General features: G+C 47.3%; 1 protein-coding gene across 2 annotated transcripts in view; it reads right to left on the reverse strand.

The window, feature by feature from the left end:
- SLC8A1 (solute carrier family 8 member A1) overlaps positions 1-17,779 on the reverse strand; it is a 113,919-nt gene extending 96,140 nt beyond the window's left edge. The window contains exons 1-2 of one of the 2 annotated variants that reach the window (XM_030447218.1): positions 17,676-17,779; positions 4,496-6,331 (exon numbers count right to left, since the gene is read on the reverse strand). In XM_030447218.1, the coding sequence (XP_030303078.1) occupies positions 4,496-6,294 (1,799 nt within the window). In that variant the 5' untranslated portion in view covers positions 6,295-6,331; positions 17,676-17,779. The remainder of the gene's footprint in view (positions 1-4,495; positions 6,332-17,675) is intronic. The other variant, XM_030447216.1, reaches the window with a different exon arrangement.
- Between the last annotated feature and the right edge of the window lie 285 nt (positions 17,780-18,064).

The following is an 18,064-nucleotide window of genomic DNA, read 5'->3' on the forward strand; positions in this document are numbered from 1 at the left end:
CTCACCCTCTGCTACCAGGTATTAAGCCTAAGGTTAGCCTAGGCTTGTGAGGGAAGGGATGCACACTGAGCCATGCAAATAACGTGGGACAGAAAAAGAGAGAGAGAACGTATTCATCAGTGAAACATGAAAAGATGAATGTTTGCTTCACTTTCAGCCTGGTTTACAGTAGTCTCTCTGCCACATCAGAAGACTCTCTGCTCTTCTGTTGCATCTTACTGCAAGGCTGTTCATAGTAGGGGTTTCACTCTTATTGTCTGAAGCTGCAGGCAAAAGGATGTAAAACTGAGCTAGAAAGGTCCCAGTGCTGAGTCAGCGATTTTATTTGCTGTGTGCTTAAATATGCCTCACCAAATTTCTTTTGGAAAATAAACGGGGAACCGAAAAAACCACCAGTACTAGTTCGTCCCCATTTACCACAATCTATATTTATTCACACATTTTTAAAGGGCTCTTGTGAGTGAGGCTACGTGGTCTCTGGGGACACTTTCCCTAAAAAATCAGAGGATTTAGGTGATGTTTGTGTCACTGTTAGCATTTGGCTCCTAGATTTATGCTTCCAGAGAAATATCAAAGGGTGCTTAGACAAGAAAAATTCAATGGTGAAGAGTGTCACTTCCTAATGTGCAGCAGACACCTTTTATAAAACCAGCTACACTATATAATATGAACAGATCTGTTGACATAAGATTCTCCATGCATTTCCACATGCAATCCATAGGTTAAATACTGATTTAATTGGATATCCATATAATTGTTTGTGCCATCTTCCTCACTAACTTACTGAGTATAAACTTTTGTTTTGGGGGAATAGTAATAGATCTCTAGTTGCAATATTATGTCTTGAAAAACTACTATTTTTTGAACATGAAAGAGCACACACTTTTCATACAGTTTTGCTGTCACATCTGAGAAGACAAGCCTTTCCTAATGTTTTGAGACAGAAAGGAGAAGAGGTCAAATTAGCTTGGGGAAGGCTTGCTTTCTCCAGCCTAAGATAGGAAGCTGGAGTTCTTTTGAATTATTTGGTGTTTGTTAAGGAGATAAAAATACACTGGCCAGATGAACCAGTGACCTCTTCTATGATCACAATAGTTGTGGTAGATGAATGAGCAAGAAGAACCTGCAGCTCCATGTCTTCTCTATGTTCTCATCAAGAATGTTTTAATGGAGATGCAAGACAAGGTTGGAGTCACCGTGTTGATGATGACCCCAGAGGGAAGGCGCTCTCTTACTCTTTCAAATCATAGCACCCTGTCCCACACCAGTGTCTCAGAGCCCCAGCTACCTGTGCAGCATCATTGAGACTGACACTGCTGAAGACCCAAGACAGACATATTTAGATTTCCCACACAGCTTGGAACAATCTGTCATGCAAACCCATCTAACCCCTTCACAAAACACATTTACATGCTGTTTCTTTCACTTGCCCATTGAACACTGTGTTTCAGGAGCAAGGAACAGAAAAACATCACCCCAAGACGATACCAGGCAGTACTGGGATGAAATGTTCATAGAAGGACCAGCATCTTCTACATTATACATATTTTTGGTAGGGTCAGAATGAGATCTTTGTTTAAATGCACAGGAGTGGCATGGCTTCAGCAATTACACAGCTATTTTTTGTGCTCTGGGAAAGGGGACATCAACAGATTGCAAAATGGGAATGTCTCTCTGGGCACCACAAACAAACATGTTAAGTAATTGGGCCTTTTGGGAACCAGACGAAGATCTCCAGAAAGTCAGGGCATTCCCCATGCTTTCAAATTTTACTGGGAATTAGCTTTGAGTCAGTCCTCTAATAACAGAGGCTTGAACTCATTTTTCTTTCAACATGGTGAACCCCTGCACTACCCTGTCTTTCTTGTTAATGTCCCAGAAGAACACGTCTTACTTAAATTTATCAAACTGATTGATACAAACAAGAATGGCAGAGCTGAAGAGGCACTAAAGACCTATAGAATGGGCAGCAAAGCCATCTCTTGGCCACCCAAGCATGGGAAAACATGAAGTTTTAGAACTTTATTGAATCAAACATACTGGGAAATTGCACCATTCTACATAGCTGTGACTTAGCTGAAGCACAGTACTAACAGGCTTTAGCTCTGTAATTCACATATTGTGCTAGTACATACGTGAATTATATTTCACACTGGAGCAAATTCTTCCAAGGGAGAATGTCTGTGAGCAGCACCTTAGCTTCAGGACCACACTGCCTGGCTGCAGGGCTGTCCTAAATCCTTGGCCAGGCAAAAACAGACTTAAGTCAGATTGTACCATCCAACACCTGAACATGGACTGTAGCACCTAAGTTTTAGATTAATACCTATTGCTTTTCAGGCACATGAACAGACTGCAATTTGTTCAATCCATTTCATCCTTCTCCCAGAAAAATTAAGTATGTCCATGTCCTTTCTTCCCTGAATGGAGCAAGCCCCTTGGTTAATACACAGTCTTGTAGCTGCAATCTCTTCCCACCCAAGCCCTCCTCTCTACCAGGCGGTAAGATCCTAAAACTGTGTGTACCATGTGCTGCCTGCCCCTGCGATTCCAGGGAAAAAGAGTTCAATGACAATAGATGTATGATGGCAATGCCCTCCTATCTGCACAGAAGAAAGACACTCAGGTTTCTAAGAAAGCTGCTTTCCTCAGTTTCTTGCTTGCTGTACTGGCAGCCAGTAAGAAAAGGCAAGAAGAGGCTTGCTGCCATGGGGAGGGCACACCAGCACGCCCCGGGAGGGCCAGGCAGCAGCTACAACAGGATGTGGTCAGCCCATTTACAGTACATTCCTTTGCTACTAGGCTGTTGGCAAATGTCAGCAGTAAACAGCTTAGTGGAGAAAAGGCCACCAGCAGAGGCAGTAGACACATCAAAATGGCCCCCACAGCAGAACCCCTCATCATTAGGTGACACTACCTGTCTCTGATGAAGGACAGCATAGAGACCCTGGCCAGGGTGATGGCTCCAAGACGAGGGGGAAGCCCAAACCCCTCTGAGCATGGTTGCAGAGCCTGAGGCCTTGTGTTTGGCCTGCCAATGTAAAAATGTCCCATCCCAGGGGAACTGAGATCAAGTGTGAGAGTCTTCCTGCTGCTAGCTCAGTTTTGCTAGTGCTTAGTGACCTGGTTAAAAATTAAAGAGCCCGTGGGTGATATCCTTATAGTGCAGTTCATTGCATCTCTTGCAATGCAAATAACTGCATTCCTCTCTACTACAGTTATCATTCAGGAGCCAGGAATAATGCCACACTGTCTGCAATATGCATGGTCTGACCTCCAGATTGCTGGAGCTGTGAAGTTCTTGCTCCGTTTTACCTGTGAAGTCAAAACCACAACTGGTCTAATATCCTGCCTGAGAACTACAAATCACTTTTTTTCTTTGCCCTTACTACAAGAAGTTTTATGATTCCTCTATTTGCTTCATTGTCCCTGTGCACACAGAGCAGATACAAGAAATAGACAAAACGTAAGGCCTACTCTTAATGGGCACTTTTAATGGGTCTGTCTCAGCTCCTAAGAGAGCAGCTGTATGATATGCAACACCCAAGCCAACGTTTAGCTCTCCCTTGACAAAGCTGTGCCCTTTATCAGTGACTCCTCCAAGATTTATGCAGTGGTTTTGTGCTCCAGCGTCTACTGTTGTTGGCAGGGACTGATCTTACAGACACAGACTTCAATGCAGGAAGAGCCTGGGTCTGGAACAATGCAATTCCCAACCTTTGCTCCTCCCAGAGTCCCAGCTGGGCAAGGAACGATCTTCATGACATACCCAAGGATAGATGTTTTATAAAATGATTTACTGGGGTAATTTATATTCTCCACATAATGTGATAAACAAGGCTACGGCACTAACAATTTTCCCACCATCCACTCAGCAACACTCAGGAATAGCCTCCAATGGCTTTTAGGCTCTTTTTTATTTGCAAGCAGCCAAATGTGGCTGTAGTTGGATCCTCACTGCATGGTTTCTCTGCATGACAATACTTTTTCAGGACATGCACTGGACAATGACCCCAGCCTGCAGCCTGGAAGAGGAGGGGGTGAAGTGATCTTCACCAAAGCCCTGAACAGACCATCAGTGGAACAGGCTGTACCCAGTCCCAGATGACCTTACGCTCAAAAGGTGATGGGAAATAGGCACCACATATTCATACACTGAGTTTAAGCCCTTCAAAAGACAGATCCTTGTGACTGGGTAGTATCAGTCTATAAAGATCTCCTCAAGTGCATGGGTAGGGTGGGGGAGGCTAAGTCCACAAGCCAGTCCCACCTCCCTGCTGCTGGAAGGGTGGAGTCTCCCTGAGCAGGCATCACTCCTTGGTCTGTTAGCAAGGCAGAAATGCAGCATTTCAGGCTCCCCCAAAGACCGTAAGGCAATTCATGGCTTACTGCAACAAACTGACACCTTAACACCTCCAGTGCAGCTCTGGGAGAAATGTGCATTTAATTTCAAGAGAACGAGAGACTGTAAATAACAAATAACACTTTTACTTACACTATCTCATCGTTCTGGAACTCCAGTTCGCCGCAGGTATCTTCAAAGTCCTCTCCTCCACCTTTGGCTGAGCCTTCAATGGTTTTGTAGGGAACAATAACATTTCCTCGTGCACCAGAGGTTCGCAACACTTTCACTTCCATGGTCCCCACACTTTCACTGACATGCGTTACTGGCTCCTCAAAGGTGAAGATGCCAGCGTGGTCATCATCAAAGATGGTGACAGTGGCAGTAGATGGTGATCCCAGGCAGGCAAGTGTTGACACACGACTGGCTTCAAGAAGGCCCTCATCTGAGGCTTCAGTGCTCACACGGACATTGCTGAGATGAACCAGGAAGTTCTCATCCTCCTCAAATATGTCATCGTCAATTATGCCAACACGGATTTCCTTCTGGGTCTCTCCAGGCTTGAAGACCACTGTCCCTTCAGTGAACTCATAGTCGGAGCCAGCATTAGCCGTCCCATCCTCCGTTCGGAAGTCCACGTACACAGTACTGGTCAAGTCTCCTCCCCGGCGAATGATGGTCAAGGCAACAGTACCACAGTTCTCCAGACACTGGTAGGTACCCTGCTCAAAGTAGAGCTTGCTGATGGGATCATTTTCGGCCACCTCAGTGTTGACTTCATGCATGCTGACAGCTTTGCGGGCCTGGTCTGCAGCATGTCTCTTCAAGATGTTGCCAGCTCCTGTCATGAGCCGAGTGGCCTGAATGCGGTAAAAGGCCCTGCTCTTCTGCTGCTGGCTCAGAACCTGGTAGTTGGCCAACTCTATAAGCTGTTCAATTTCCTTGTCAGGGTGCTTTTGTTTCAGCTCCTTCAGGATCCGAGCCATTTCCCTCCTGGCTTCCTCATCATCCTGGTCTTTCTCATCCACTTCCAACACCAGTGTCCCATCCAGAAAGTTCTCCACGTGAGAATTAGCAACCTTCCCATCCATCTCAATATCAGCTTTGGAGGAGGGCCGGTCACCCTCATGCTCAATGATCATGCCTCTCTGCTTGCCAGCTCGGTATTTCTTGTAAACGTACTTGTAAAATAAAAGTCTCCTGTCAGCTATCCAGGCAAACACTACACAGATGGGGAAGAAGAAGAAGGTGAGCAAGCCCTCCCAAACCTCCACAATCCCAGGAGAAGACACTGATAAAATAATGTAAAGCCAAGTGTAGGCAAAGATGCTCCAGGCCGCCGTAACAAAAAACACTCGCAAGTGCTTGATCTTCCTTATCTCTCCATCCGGAACGACATAAACACAGATTGCAATGATGACAAACATGTTAAATGCGGCACTCCCCACGATTGTGCTTGGCCCCAAGTCCCCTGCTGTGAAGCCATGGCCACACACTTCAATAACAGACAGAAGGATCTCGGGGGCAGACGAGCCCAAGGCCATCAGTGTAAGGTTGGAAACGGTCTCATTCCAGATCCTCACTGTGGTTTTGCTGGTCTCACCGTTGGGCTTCTTGATGGTTATTTCCCGCTCCTGGGATGTAATGACTTCAATAGAGGACATGAAGCGGTCGGCTATGATGGAGACTCCCAGGAACATGTACACCATGGCTACGAAATACACCGTTGCCCGAGCGATTTTGTCACCAAATGAGGGGTCTTGGGGTTCCCATATTGGTAAAATCACACCCTTTTTGCAGATGTATGAGCCAGAACACTCCTCAGTGTCATTCACAGGCAGTTCGCTGGGGCTCTCTGCATGTATGCTGTCTGCATGGATGAGCAACACCAGCACAACGCTCAGGAGCTGACAGGTCACTGGGAAGGTGGGTGGGTGAGTTGCTCGTGACATGGCTGCTTCCACTGACCAGGTCTCAAATGTCCTTAACCTGCAGAGACAAAAGGAAAGATGCATTAACTGAGGCTGACCAGAGATAACAGATTCTCCTCTTTCCCCCATTTACTTCCTATCTTTCCTAAACATATAATCAAGTTACCATGATACTCAAGACGCACCTATTGAGTGCATTTTGAGTGCATATGAGTGCATATTGAGTGCAATTGGGGTGCATTAGAAAGGGTGTGGTTAGTAGGTCAAGAGAGGTTCTCCTCCCCCTCTATTCTGCATTGGTGAGGCCGCACCTGGAGTATTGTGTCCAGTTCTGGGCCCCTCAGTTCAAGAAGGACAGGGAAGTGCTTGAAAGAGTCCAGCGCAGAGCTACTAAGATGATTAAGGGAGTGGAACATCTCCCTTATGAGGAAAGGCTGAGGGAGCTGGGTCTCTTTAGTTTGGAGAAAAGGAGACTGAGGGGTGACCTCATCAATGTTTTCAAATATGTAAGGGGTGAGTGTCAGGGAGATGGAGTTAGGCTCTTCTCAGTAGTGACCAGTGATAGGACAAGGGGTAATGGGTGTAAATTGGAGCATAGGAGGTTCAAGTTGAATATTCGAAAAAATTTTTTTACTGTAAGGGTGACAGAGCCCTGGAACAGGCTGCCCAGGGAGGTTGTGGAGTCTCCTTCACTGGAGACATTCAAAACCCATCTGGACACGTTCCTATGTGATGTACTCTAGGTGGCCCTGCTCTGGCAGGGGGGGTTGGACTAGATGATCTTTCGAGGTCCCTTCCAACCCCTAGGATTCTGTGATTCTGTGATTCTGCATTTGTGTTATGATTACTGAAGTTTTCCATGTATGGATCCTCTATCTTAGTTATCTAAACAAGAATGGGTTCAGATGCTACCAGTGGGCTAACACCTACCCCCTTTAGCTACTATGATGCTTAATGCCACTTTCTTTCTCTTTGCTGAAGGCCTATTTTATCAATTGCGTTTTCTCATTTCTCATCTAATTCAAGCCTATCATTCTGCTTCACAGCTGGCAGAAGTGTTTTCCATTTCAAAATTACAGTGCACTCATTCACTTACTCACTGGAGTTCAGGATGTGAGCAGGAGACAGCAGGGAAATCTACTTCCCTCCATCATTATTTAATGTTTACACTTGCCATTTTTAATCACAGTAAACTATGTATTTCACAGCCTTTTCTTGCTCACAGTCCTCCCAAGCATCTACTCCACATCAGAAATCTGCACAAACTGAGCTCAAGCCCTGGCAAAACTGTATTCTTAACAGTAGCTTGGTCATAAGGTATACCAGAAGGGCAGTCTTTAATTAATGATTTTGGAGCCATTCCTTCCATAGCACATCACTTTGCACCTTCCCAAAACTAGAAAGAGCCCCATATGCATCCAAGCCTGGCTGTCTTGGCATGCTTTGAGAGGAAACCTGTCCCTGCACTCTTTTCTCACTAGGTCAGCTTTGAAGGCTTCCCCTTCAAGGGCCTTTCTCACTCCATTTACAACATCAGTCATCGGGCATGACAGCAGTACTTGCCCTCTTCCTGCCTCAAGATTTTCCAGCAGTGTAGAGGAGCTGTTAAAGAGGTTTGCAGTTAGTTAACAGTGCATAAACTGACAGAACAGATGTCTTTAAGTAGGTAGAGATGCTTAGTGCAAAAACCCAAGCATGCTCAGTGTTACAGTCTCAATTTACTAGCCAATGAAAGCCAGATTCCTAGTTAATAAGCTATATTTTCTCCTCAAAGAGAGCCTTTGCCATCCTAGCTTCTCCATTCCAAGTTAATTTAATCACACCGTACTTAAAAATGTCTCTGCGAAGAGAGGAAAATGAATATGTCAATGCCTTGACTTTGCTGGAGAATTTAAAGAATACAAAAGGCTGAACTGGCTCATGGGAAACCCCACACCTCAGAAAAAAAAAAAAAAAAAAAAAAAAAAAAGAGGCATGAAAGGTTTCATCCTCTTAGAGATGGTATTCTCAGGATCATACTGGAGATAGGAAAGAAGCAGGAGATCCAGTCAACACCTCCTGAAGTCTCTGCATCACCTGGCAGGTCTCACCCTACCATTTGCCATCTGCCTGGTGTCCAGCAAACACAACACCAGTGCTGCACAGCTGCATGCTCTGGGAAACAGAGACCAACCTGTCCATGCTAAAGGCTGCCTCTAGTGACAGCATCCCAGCTGTCACCCAGGCCCAGTCAGAGTGAGTGTAACCCAAGCAGGATGGCTAAGCACATCTTCCTTTTTTCTCCTGAAAGAAGGCTTGTTTCATAGCACAGCTGGGAACCAGGCTGGCTCCCCAGCAGGCTACACATGCTCCACTGCTGACTGCAATAATACAGCCAGGGATGCATTCCTGGGAGGACATGCTTACCATCCTAAACAGGGATACACCAACACCTCCTTGAAGAAAAGCACCTGGTCACCCCCCCTCCTGTCTCCTAATTACCCTTCCTCATTAGGGAAGGGGCATGTTATGCGAGGGCAGAGCTGCATGCAAGTGAAGAATTGTCTGAAGGAAGCAGTGAGAACCATCCTATATTCATGTTATGGGATCTGTTCCAGAAGGAGGCATTGTAACGATGGACCAAAATCTTCTCCAGTTGATTTTATTTCAGGATACTGTAGTAGGATTATTGGGCTGGAAGAATAATACCAAGGATGTATCAATACAGTTTTAGATAAGTGGCATTTCCTTACCAGGAGCTCTTGGTCTGCCTCCTCTCCACTCCTCCCAATTTTCTAATTAAGAAAAGAAAAAGATACACAGAGCAGGAGAGCTGCGTGATAAGAACAGATAAGATGAACAAGAAAAAGCAGGTCTCCTGTATGAAGACAGATGTAAAAGTAAAAGTAGGGTTTGTTTGCATTGGAAATCCTGCTAATGCTACAAAAAGCTCTTACTGCTGGAGTCAAAAGCCCTGAACATTGCTCTCCTAATCACAGTCCCTTGGTACCTCCTGCTTCCCAGAATGAAGGCTGTAGCCAGGGCTGAAAAATCTGAAGTAAAAAATTGAAAATACGATGTTTGTAAAGAAGAATACCTTGTTGCAGGCCACCTGGAGGATAGCTAAGTTGAAACAGATGTGTGGTCATGGTCATTGAAGTTTAGCCAAAGCATGAATTACTCACTCAACGCCTGTACTCCTGTGTTTCATACTGCTCCAAACCAAGTCTCTGAGGCATTTGATAAGAGGTGGTCAAAACACAGGCTGACTTGGTATCTATTCTGTTTATCCCAGATAGTTCCTAAGTGTAATTTGGTTTTTTTGGTGTGTGTTTGTTGTTGTGTGTGGTTTTTTTTTAATATGTAGGTTTAAAAATAAATCAGTGCAGGCATAAAATATTACTCAGTTGCATGGCTCTTCACCACCTCTTTCTAAAGGGTAGTAGTTTCAACAAAAATCTCAAGACCATCTACCTTCCCTTGTTCAGTTAATTTTCTCCCTGTGGCAAGTCATATCCTTGCACACGTACAATTATTCAGAGCAACCAGGCATTGTGAAATCCCCTTGGCAAGAAGAGAAAACAGATGGTTCTAGAGAAAATACTATGCTTTGGGTCACTGATTTAGGTCACAAAGAATAAAGTCATAAAGAGTCCCATCACACTTTGGACCAACTCTACAGTCTTAAAATGATTCTGAGTACTGGAAGTCTCAGCCAGAAAAAAGACATCCACTAAACAAGATTAATAAGCCACTTGGACTTTATTTGCCAGGTTCTTCCTTTTCAGACATTCTAATATAAGCTGGATATATTTTGTTGTTTGTTTTGTTGGTTTTGTGTTTGTTTGTTGTTTTGTTTCTTTTAATGCAAGTCCCATATTATGTTAAACAGGAAGAAAAAAGGCTCAGAGGTTTGCATGTGGACAATCCATCTTTCTGGCCTTCCCATCCAGCTGCCCCTGTACAAGTAACATTTTTCCTCAGAAGACAGAAGATAAAGAACATGGAAATTTTCTGGAGAGTGCAGATGGATGGGAAAAGCCTGAAGCTTTGGAAGAAAAACCCAGCAGCCTTGGTAACATGCTAGGACCCTTCTTTGAGCGGCAGTAGCATCCCCCAACTCTATGTTGGACTTTATCCAGCATTTGGTTTTGTAGTCATTAAGCAAGATTCACATACCCTCACCAGCTTTCCTACTTGAACCAATTCACAATGAGTGCTATTAACACCAGATTCAGGAATTATAGAGGGCTAGAAAATGCTTGGCCACAACATGCTGGTTACACACACACAGAGCCTGACACTCAAAATATCTCTGAGAAGCAGCTGTTGTAAAATTAGCAGCATTTCTTTATTTGTACAATCCAAAATAAACAGCTTGGGCCCCAGAGACCCTCTTACTCTGCATTTGCATAGGGTCTCAGCCCACGGTCAACACACTGCTACAGGCACAGTGGCAGCAATGTTCCCAGGCAAATAATTCATGCTGTTCTCTAACAAGAAGCAAGGCTACCAGGATGCCAGCCCTCCCTCCAAACTCAACTTCGTTAGCTTTTCATTAGGGTGTCTCAATTGCATTTCCCATCCAGGCCATCAACAATAAAAGCAAATGCAGTAGCTGATTCACAGCACAGCAGGTTAGCATCCCTGGCAAACCTTGCCTGTGGCAGTGCTCGCGGCCTTGGAGTCACTCCCCTAGCACCTCTTGGGTCAGATTTATCACAGCAGCACCAGGCAGCAGGGCAAGCTGCATTTGTGCTTGGTGATGGCCATATGTGTGTGGTGGAGCCCCACACCACCAGGCCAATGCAACCCTTCCCAAGGGCAGCACCCTGAGCCTTTTTTTTATCACCAATGGAGCAGAGCTGTCCTGAGGCTCCCTGGAACTGGCTGCCTGAGAGCTTTCAAGTAGAGCTGGAGCTAAACAGAGAGCCAGGTCCCAGCTCAGGCTCTCCTGAAGTCACAGCTGTGCTTTGTGGATAAGCACCTCCAGTCCTCTAGCTGTAGTGTAACAAGGCAACCAGGTGCCCCTAATTGCCAGGGAGTGGTCATGAGTTTGTGTTAAGCCCACCTGTGCCTAATTAGGGGCACCCGGTTGCCTTGTTACACTACATTTTCCCCGTCTTTTTTTTTTTTTTTTTTTTTTTTGTGAAATGTATTGTAACAAGGCAACCAGGTGCCCCTAATTAGGCACAGGTGGGCTTAACACAAGCTCATGACCACTCCCTGGCAATTAGGGGCACCTGGTTGCCTTGTTACACTACATCTAGCAGTTGGTATTGCACAGTCATGGAGGAAAGCAGCAGGTGGTTTTATGGCCCCTTTGTGGCAAGCTCAGTTTAGATGCAGCTCTGGACAAGAGATGTTGGTCCAGCTTTTATGCCAACCCTTGGTGTTGTGAAACACCAGGAAGGCAGTCGACAGGGCTAGGAGGGTTACAGTGATTCTGTCTCCCTGTTGGGCATGGGAGCTCTAGGTTTCACAAACTGGTAGGATAGAGCTCCTGCTGACAGCTCATGCTCCAGCTCCCCAGCTCAGGAGCTGCCAAATGGGGAGAAAAACAGTGTTTTAGACTCTGCTCTGACCTTCCCCTCAGGCTGGCTGGTTGCTGCATGCAAAGTGAGCCTGCAAGCTGCTCTGTGTTTCAATGAAAGTACAGGTTTTCCTTTGCAGCAGCCTCCACAAAAGTCCTACCTCTATTCGGGCACTCGGCCCTTGAAATAACCACTTTAAGACACCTCCTTCCCCCCCGCCTCCCCATTATTTTCCTGCACCTTTGTATCATACATAGGTTTATGACCCTCTGCAAACAAGCTGGTAGCACCATTATTTTCCAGGGTATGGATAAAACACTGCTAGCCCAGGCACTTTCATGACAGAAGATTGAACGAGGAAGTAAATGGCCTGGGCTCACAGGGAATGAAAGGCCACACAAAGAGAGAGTATGGAATTCCATGGGGAATATTTTTCCCAGTACTTGACAGAAAATCAGCACAGAACAGCTGTAACACAGCAGTGTTCACACCATTACAGCCACCACCAGTGCTACTCCACGGTGCCTATCCCACTGCTACATCAGCTTCAGAATAAACATAATTACTGTGGATTTACTGCAGTTTGTAGAGAAAGAGGTGTTCTCACAGCCATGTCACTGGTGTATAGGAAGTGGAAGCAGCACCCTCTTCCCACAGGGTCACTTGCTGGAGGGGGGCAGTCGGAAGTTTCGCTCCTCACACAAGAGTCACTGCTTTTTGACATGCTGTGAGGACAGAAGCAAAAGCATGTTGCAACACCACGGGGACTCCCAGCCACCGCTTCTCCATCCCATAGTCAGAGTAAGTCAGAGAGAAGCATTTCTTAGTGCTGCAGAGAGACAGGGAAGGCAGCTCAAAACCCCCTTGGCTGGTGTCGAGGGCAGAACAAAGATGGTCTCTCTTCATTCAGAGGGGCCAAAAACTTTGGCAAAGAAGTGAGTACTTGCAAGACACAGCTAGCCTGCAAGCTAGAAAAAGAGAACCTCAAAGCAAGTCAGCTACTCACTCCCCTGCCAGTGTCCCTGCTGAAAAGACAGCAATACCCAAAATGGCATCAAGTGAGAGGACAGGCTCTCCTAAGCAACAAGTGTCCCTCATCCTCTCCCCTCCAAGCAAAAACAAATTGTGTGCCCTATGCTCCTAACTTAAGGCCAGACCTGTCTCTAAGTAATGCCATGACTTAAATAGCTTCTCTTGCAGGAGACCAGCCCTTGAAGTCTCCTACTAGTAATAATCAGGTTTCCCTGAGGAAAGAGCTTCACACATCACCTCCATCGGTGGGACTCATCCCTACTGCCCAATCTCTGGAGGGCTAGGAAATCTTTCCTCTCCAGCTGGCCTTTCCTGGCCACACTGAAGCCTGTACACTTGTATCTCATTGAAGACAGCAATCTGCTTCACAGCAGGGCAGCTCAAACAAAGCCTGTGCTGGAAAAAGACATGGCTGTAGAAAAAAAAAAAAAAAAGCCCAAATAAATTGTCTAGTCTCTAACCATAAATCATTAAATCAGTTCAGAGCCTAGGTCCTGCTTCCTACAGCTGAGGGACAAAAAACAGATGCCAACAGTGCTGCAAGGTACTGGGTGCTTGGAGGTTTGTCCAGGCAGCCAAAGGCTCTGCTGGCTTCACCTCTGATCTGGATGCTGACCTGTGATACTGCATTGCTAAGAAGTAGCTCCTGCCAGCTGCAATTTTTTACCCATCAAAACATGAGAAGAACCCTACTGCCACACTGGATGTACATCTGAACCCGGGGAGGAAAGCTGCTCTGTGCAAATACCACGTTGCCACTCAGGGCTGCACAAGTTGATGGCGCTTTCAACTCAACTTGGAAAACCCTTGGCTCAAAGCCCTGCTTTGGCTCTGCCTGGATCCTTCTCCCTTCCACACTGCTCTGCCACTCTAAAACATGCACAGCCTGTTGGCATCCCCTGCCCATGACTCTCCAGAGCTCCACATCAGGACAATGATTTTCAGGCCATCAGCATCCTGATTGCATCAGTACAGAAAAGCATTAAAACCTTCCCAAATATAGTCAGAGGCACAAGCCCTCCTTGAAGCCAATCAAGTAAAACACACAACAGGCCACCCAGTTTTCTGTAAAGGACATTAAAAATTTAGAACAATTATCAGTCTGCAACTGATTTTTCCAAGTATCCTATCTCTTCAATGAAGCATCCAATCTCCTCCCACAATCTCCCCAGCAACTTTCCAAAATAAACAGATAAATAGAGAAAATAAACCATCCCTGACATAAAACTTCAGCCAGCTTGGATAAATTTGGGGGCAGATTGTAGGGACTGCACTTGGAAGTGTTTCACAGGGAGATTCCAGTCTTGTTTTTTAACATACAGAGAGCAAGTGGCAAGTCGTCCCTTTCCTCCATGATTCAAGATCTCAGCAAGTAAAATGCCAGGAAATGAGAAGCAAGGGAGAAATATTACATTTCTTTGGGGATTGGTTGTTTTGTTGGTGGTTTTTTTTTAGCTTTTTGTTGTGTTTTTTTTTTTTTTCTACATCTCCCCTCCTACTCCCTGCTGTCTCCAGACCATTTCTCTACCCCTACCACCTGCTTTTGGTATCTTCTTTATCAAGCAGCATTAGGTTCTTCCCTGTTATTTCTCATGGGCTGTTAATGCCTTCCTTTGCTTGTGGATCTCCCTTGCTGATTTAAGCACAGTGCAATCTGCCTGGTCTCCACAAGCTGTCTTTGAGACTGTCTAGCCAACAGACTCCCTCTACAATCTCAGGGCTGCCCTTCACCTCCCTGTGAATTGTGTTTCCCTCTGTAAAATAGGAAGAGAACCTCTCATGCGTGCTGTGAGAATAAAACATCACTAATAAGCCCGAGGCTCCTGGGGAGGCAGCGTCTGCCCAGAGATGCCCCATAGAGCCCAGGAGAGAGAAATTATCAGGCCTGTTGCTTTCCTCTGTGTCTGCCTGTGTCTGCTTTTCCCACTAGGTCCAATTTTGCACTGGGTTTGTAGCTATGTATGGGTCCCCTGTGCAGCTGGATGCTCTCCTGGGCTCTGCAGGAGGAAGAAGCAGAAACCTTCAAGAGAGCAAAGGCAAATCCCCAGGCCCAGATCCCTATGCCCATAGAGGCATGAAGAGGTGGAAGATATCCCTGAGAATGTGTGAGGGGAAAGGCTGAGGCAAACGCAGATTGTGGATCCGGGTGATCTGGACAAAGTCCCAGCCAGGAGCTGGGCAGGTTAGATTGGGCTGGAGGCCCTCCCTGGCACACTCCATCCCTCAGTTAGGTACCTCGCCCTGGCTGGTAAAGGGTGGTAGCACTTCCCAGAAGAGTCACTGTCTGGAGATACAGGACTCACATCACTGACTCCAGAGGTAGATGAACACTAGTGCCAAGTAGATGTCCACTTTTCAGACCACCAGGTCTCAGAAATGGAGTCTAAACCTAGGTGTGTGCCAGGCATTAGCTGCCTGCCTCAAAAGGGAGGTTAATCACCCCTCCCTTCTCCCCAGTCTCCCCTGTCTTCTCTGTCTCTCCAGGAACTCTTTGCAGCAGCAAGTCTGACTTCTGTTTGTAGCCAGGTTTCCTTAGGAAGCCAGGCATATGAAATCACAGTTTCCATGTCTGTCTGTCTGTTCACATAGCTCCCCCCATCCCTATTTCAGCTACAGTCACCAGAGGGATAGAGATAGCAGAGAAAGTCAAGCTCCTACAACCTTCCTGAAAATAGCTGGAATGATACCACTCATGCCTTTGGCAAGGAAAAAGGACTGGTCAGTGAGTTCAGCCCTTACTGGATGCCAGAGTCCCGACAGCACAGCACTCTGAGTACCTTGCAGCAGACCCAGGTGCATCCAGGATTTGCACAGCTGCAGGTACCTATGTCCATAAGGTTGGGAGCACACAGAGATCACAACACCCTGAGCTTGAACTGAGCTCCAGTTTGCTCACTGTACCAGGCACAAGCAGAGCCAGTATCACATGCTCTTTGCATTGTCTATTACCAACCTGTTGGTTAGCTGTCCAGTGATGCTTGTGCCTTGGGGGACACTAGGTTTTATTACAGGATCTGAGTTTATTATAGGATGCTGGAGAACTGTGGCCTATCTCTGGTAAGTCAGCAGGACTGTATACCCATGAAAACACAGCAGAAAATAAAGTTCTGTCCTAGACACAATGCCAGAAAGTTGGAACACTGAAAGCCCTGAGCAGATGAGGACACCACTGAAGGCTCAAACAGGCAAAGAAATGCCTGTGCCTACATGGCATCATGCCAGGTCCTGTGGAGACATCCAAAAGAAAGGACATGTCCAAAGTTCATGTGGTGCCTATACAACAGTGCCAGGACAGTGAACTAGGTGCAGCCTGGGCAGCTGCAGGACAGTGAATTAAGTCTCAGGAGCAGTTCACAGCCAAAAAGATCACAAAAAGATTAGTTAAAGGGGGGAGAGAGAAGCAAGCAAATTTTCATAAGCTGAAAACCGTGTTAATTTGTGTTGGTATTTATGGATGTTAAGCATAAAGAGTACATCAAACCTCCTGAAGTACACAAACTGGTACAGAGGAAGCTTTGAGCAATGTGGCTTCCCAGCACTGGCTTAGGAGTTGCTTATGCTTCCAGAGAAAGAGTTGGTAGGATATAAGAAGAGTCAGGCAGTGCATCACCTTTCCTATGGAGGTTTGTGGCTTGGCTGGTAGGTTATGGCTCTAGAAATGCTGGAATATTTCCCTACTTGGGCTCAATGCCTCTCCTGGAAAAGGGGCAAAGATGCTATTGAAGAACCAGTTGGAGAGAAAAGGAGAGAAAGAGACATTTATCAGAAGCACCCAAGGGAACACAAATGCCTTTCTTTGCTGATGTCCACTGCCTCAGCCAAAGCCATACAGCACAGCTCTTCCCATCCGCCATCATCACATCAACGTGCATGTTTCAGCTTCCCTTTTCTAAATAAAAGTGCATCTCTTCTCTTTGTGGTGGTGAGAAAAAGCACATGAATGTCTAGGCAGGTGTTGGGAGAGTACAGTGAGAACCCCAGCCTCTCTCAGCCCCCATTTCCATTGCCTGACTTGTGATTTCCAACATCTGGGACTGAAGGAACAGCTTCCAGCAAAGCACAATCGAAGAGGAGCCCTGAAATGAAACACTCACAAGCCTGTGACCTTGTGGTTTTACTACAGCTTTCATTTATAGACTTGAGTTCTCCCTAGTTCTTGCTGCATTTCTGAAACGTTTCAGCAGTTTGCTCTCGCCCTGGAGACAGAGCTGAGCGTGGGGTTGCTTCGAATGGCTCGGCAGGGAGGGAAGCAACAAGGCTACAATGAAAGAATTAAACTCGAGATGACGGAAGAGCCCCAGCCATCCTTCCACCTAGACAAAGCCTACGTGATGAGCGCTGTTTAATGACAGCCCTTAATAACACATGCTGATCGAGACGACAGTGGGAATGACAGGGTGGCTGCAGGTGCCTCCGACCACTCACCTCGGAAACCGTTTCAAGGCAGAAATCGCCGGGGCTGGAAGAAAAGCAGCCCAGCCCCCTCCCCGGCCCCACCTGCCCGGCAATGCCCGGCCCTTGGGGTGGGGGGAGGCAACCCTCTGCCGCAACCGCGCCTCCCATCGCGACATGTCGCGACTGGCTGCCGGGGGACTGGGGGGGGGGGGGGGGAAAGGGGAGGGCGAGCCCCATCGCCTGCCTAAAGGTGCTGTGGCAGGTCTGCAAAAAGCATTCCCAGGACGGCGGGAGTGGGGGGGAGCATCCTACTCCCGCCTCCCCATCGGCTCCGGGATCCCCATCCCGCCTCCCCCCGTCCTCCCCGGTGTAGAACCCAGCCTCGGGGCGGCATGGGGCTCGCCGGGCTGGGCTGGGTCGGGGCCAGGGGTGGGGTAGAGGGCCGGTCGGTCGCGGTCCTACCTGTCAGGGGGCAGGAGCGGTCGCCACCGGTGCCGGTTCAGCAGCGGCGGGGCATCGCGGCGGAGCGGGTGGCGGAGCCCCGGTGCGCGGCTGCGGCGCGGCGGCGGGCGGGAGGGTGAGAGAGAGGGAGGGAGGGGAGGGAGGAAGGGAGAAGGGAGAGAGGAAGGGAGGGATGGATGGAGGGAGGGAGCGCGCACACACACACACACAAAAGCGCACACACAGCGGCCCGGGGATGCGCTCAGCCGGCCCGCCCCGCAGGCAGCCTCCCCTCCCTCCGCATCCCTCCGCGGCGCTGCGCGGGTAGGGAGAAACCCGCCGTCCCTCCTCCGCTGTGGAAGCTTCAGCCCTCCTCCTCCTCTTGCTGGAAATATTTCCCGAATTCCTCC

Source organism: Calypte anna, chromosome 3 (assembly GCF_003957555.1).
Source record: "Calypte anna isolate BGI_N300 chromosome 3, bCalAnn1_v1.p, whole genome shotgun sequence".
NCBI classification, from domain to species: domain Eukaryota; kingdom Metazoa; phylum Chordata; class Aves; order Apodiformes; family Trochilidae; genus Calypte; species Calypte anna.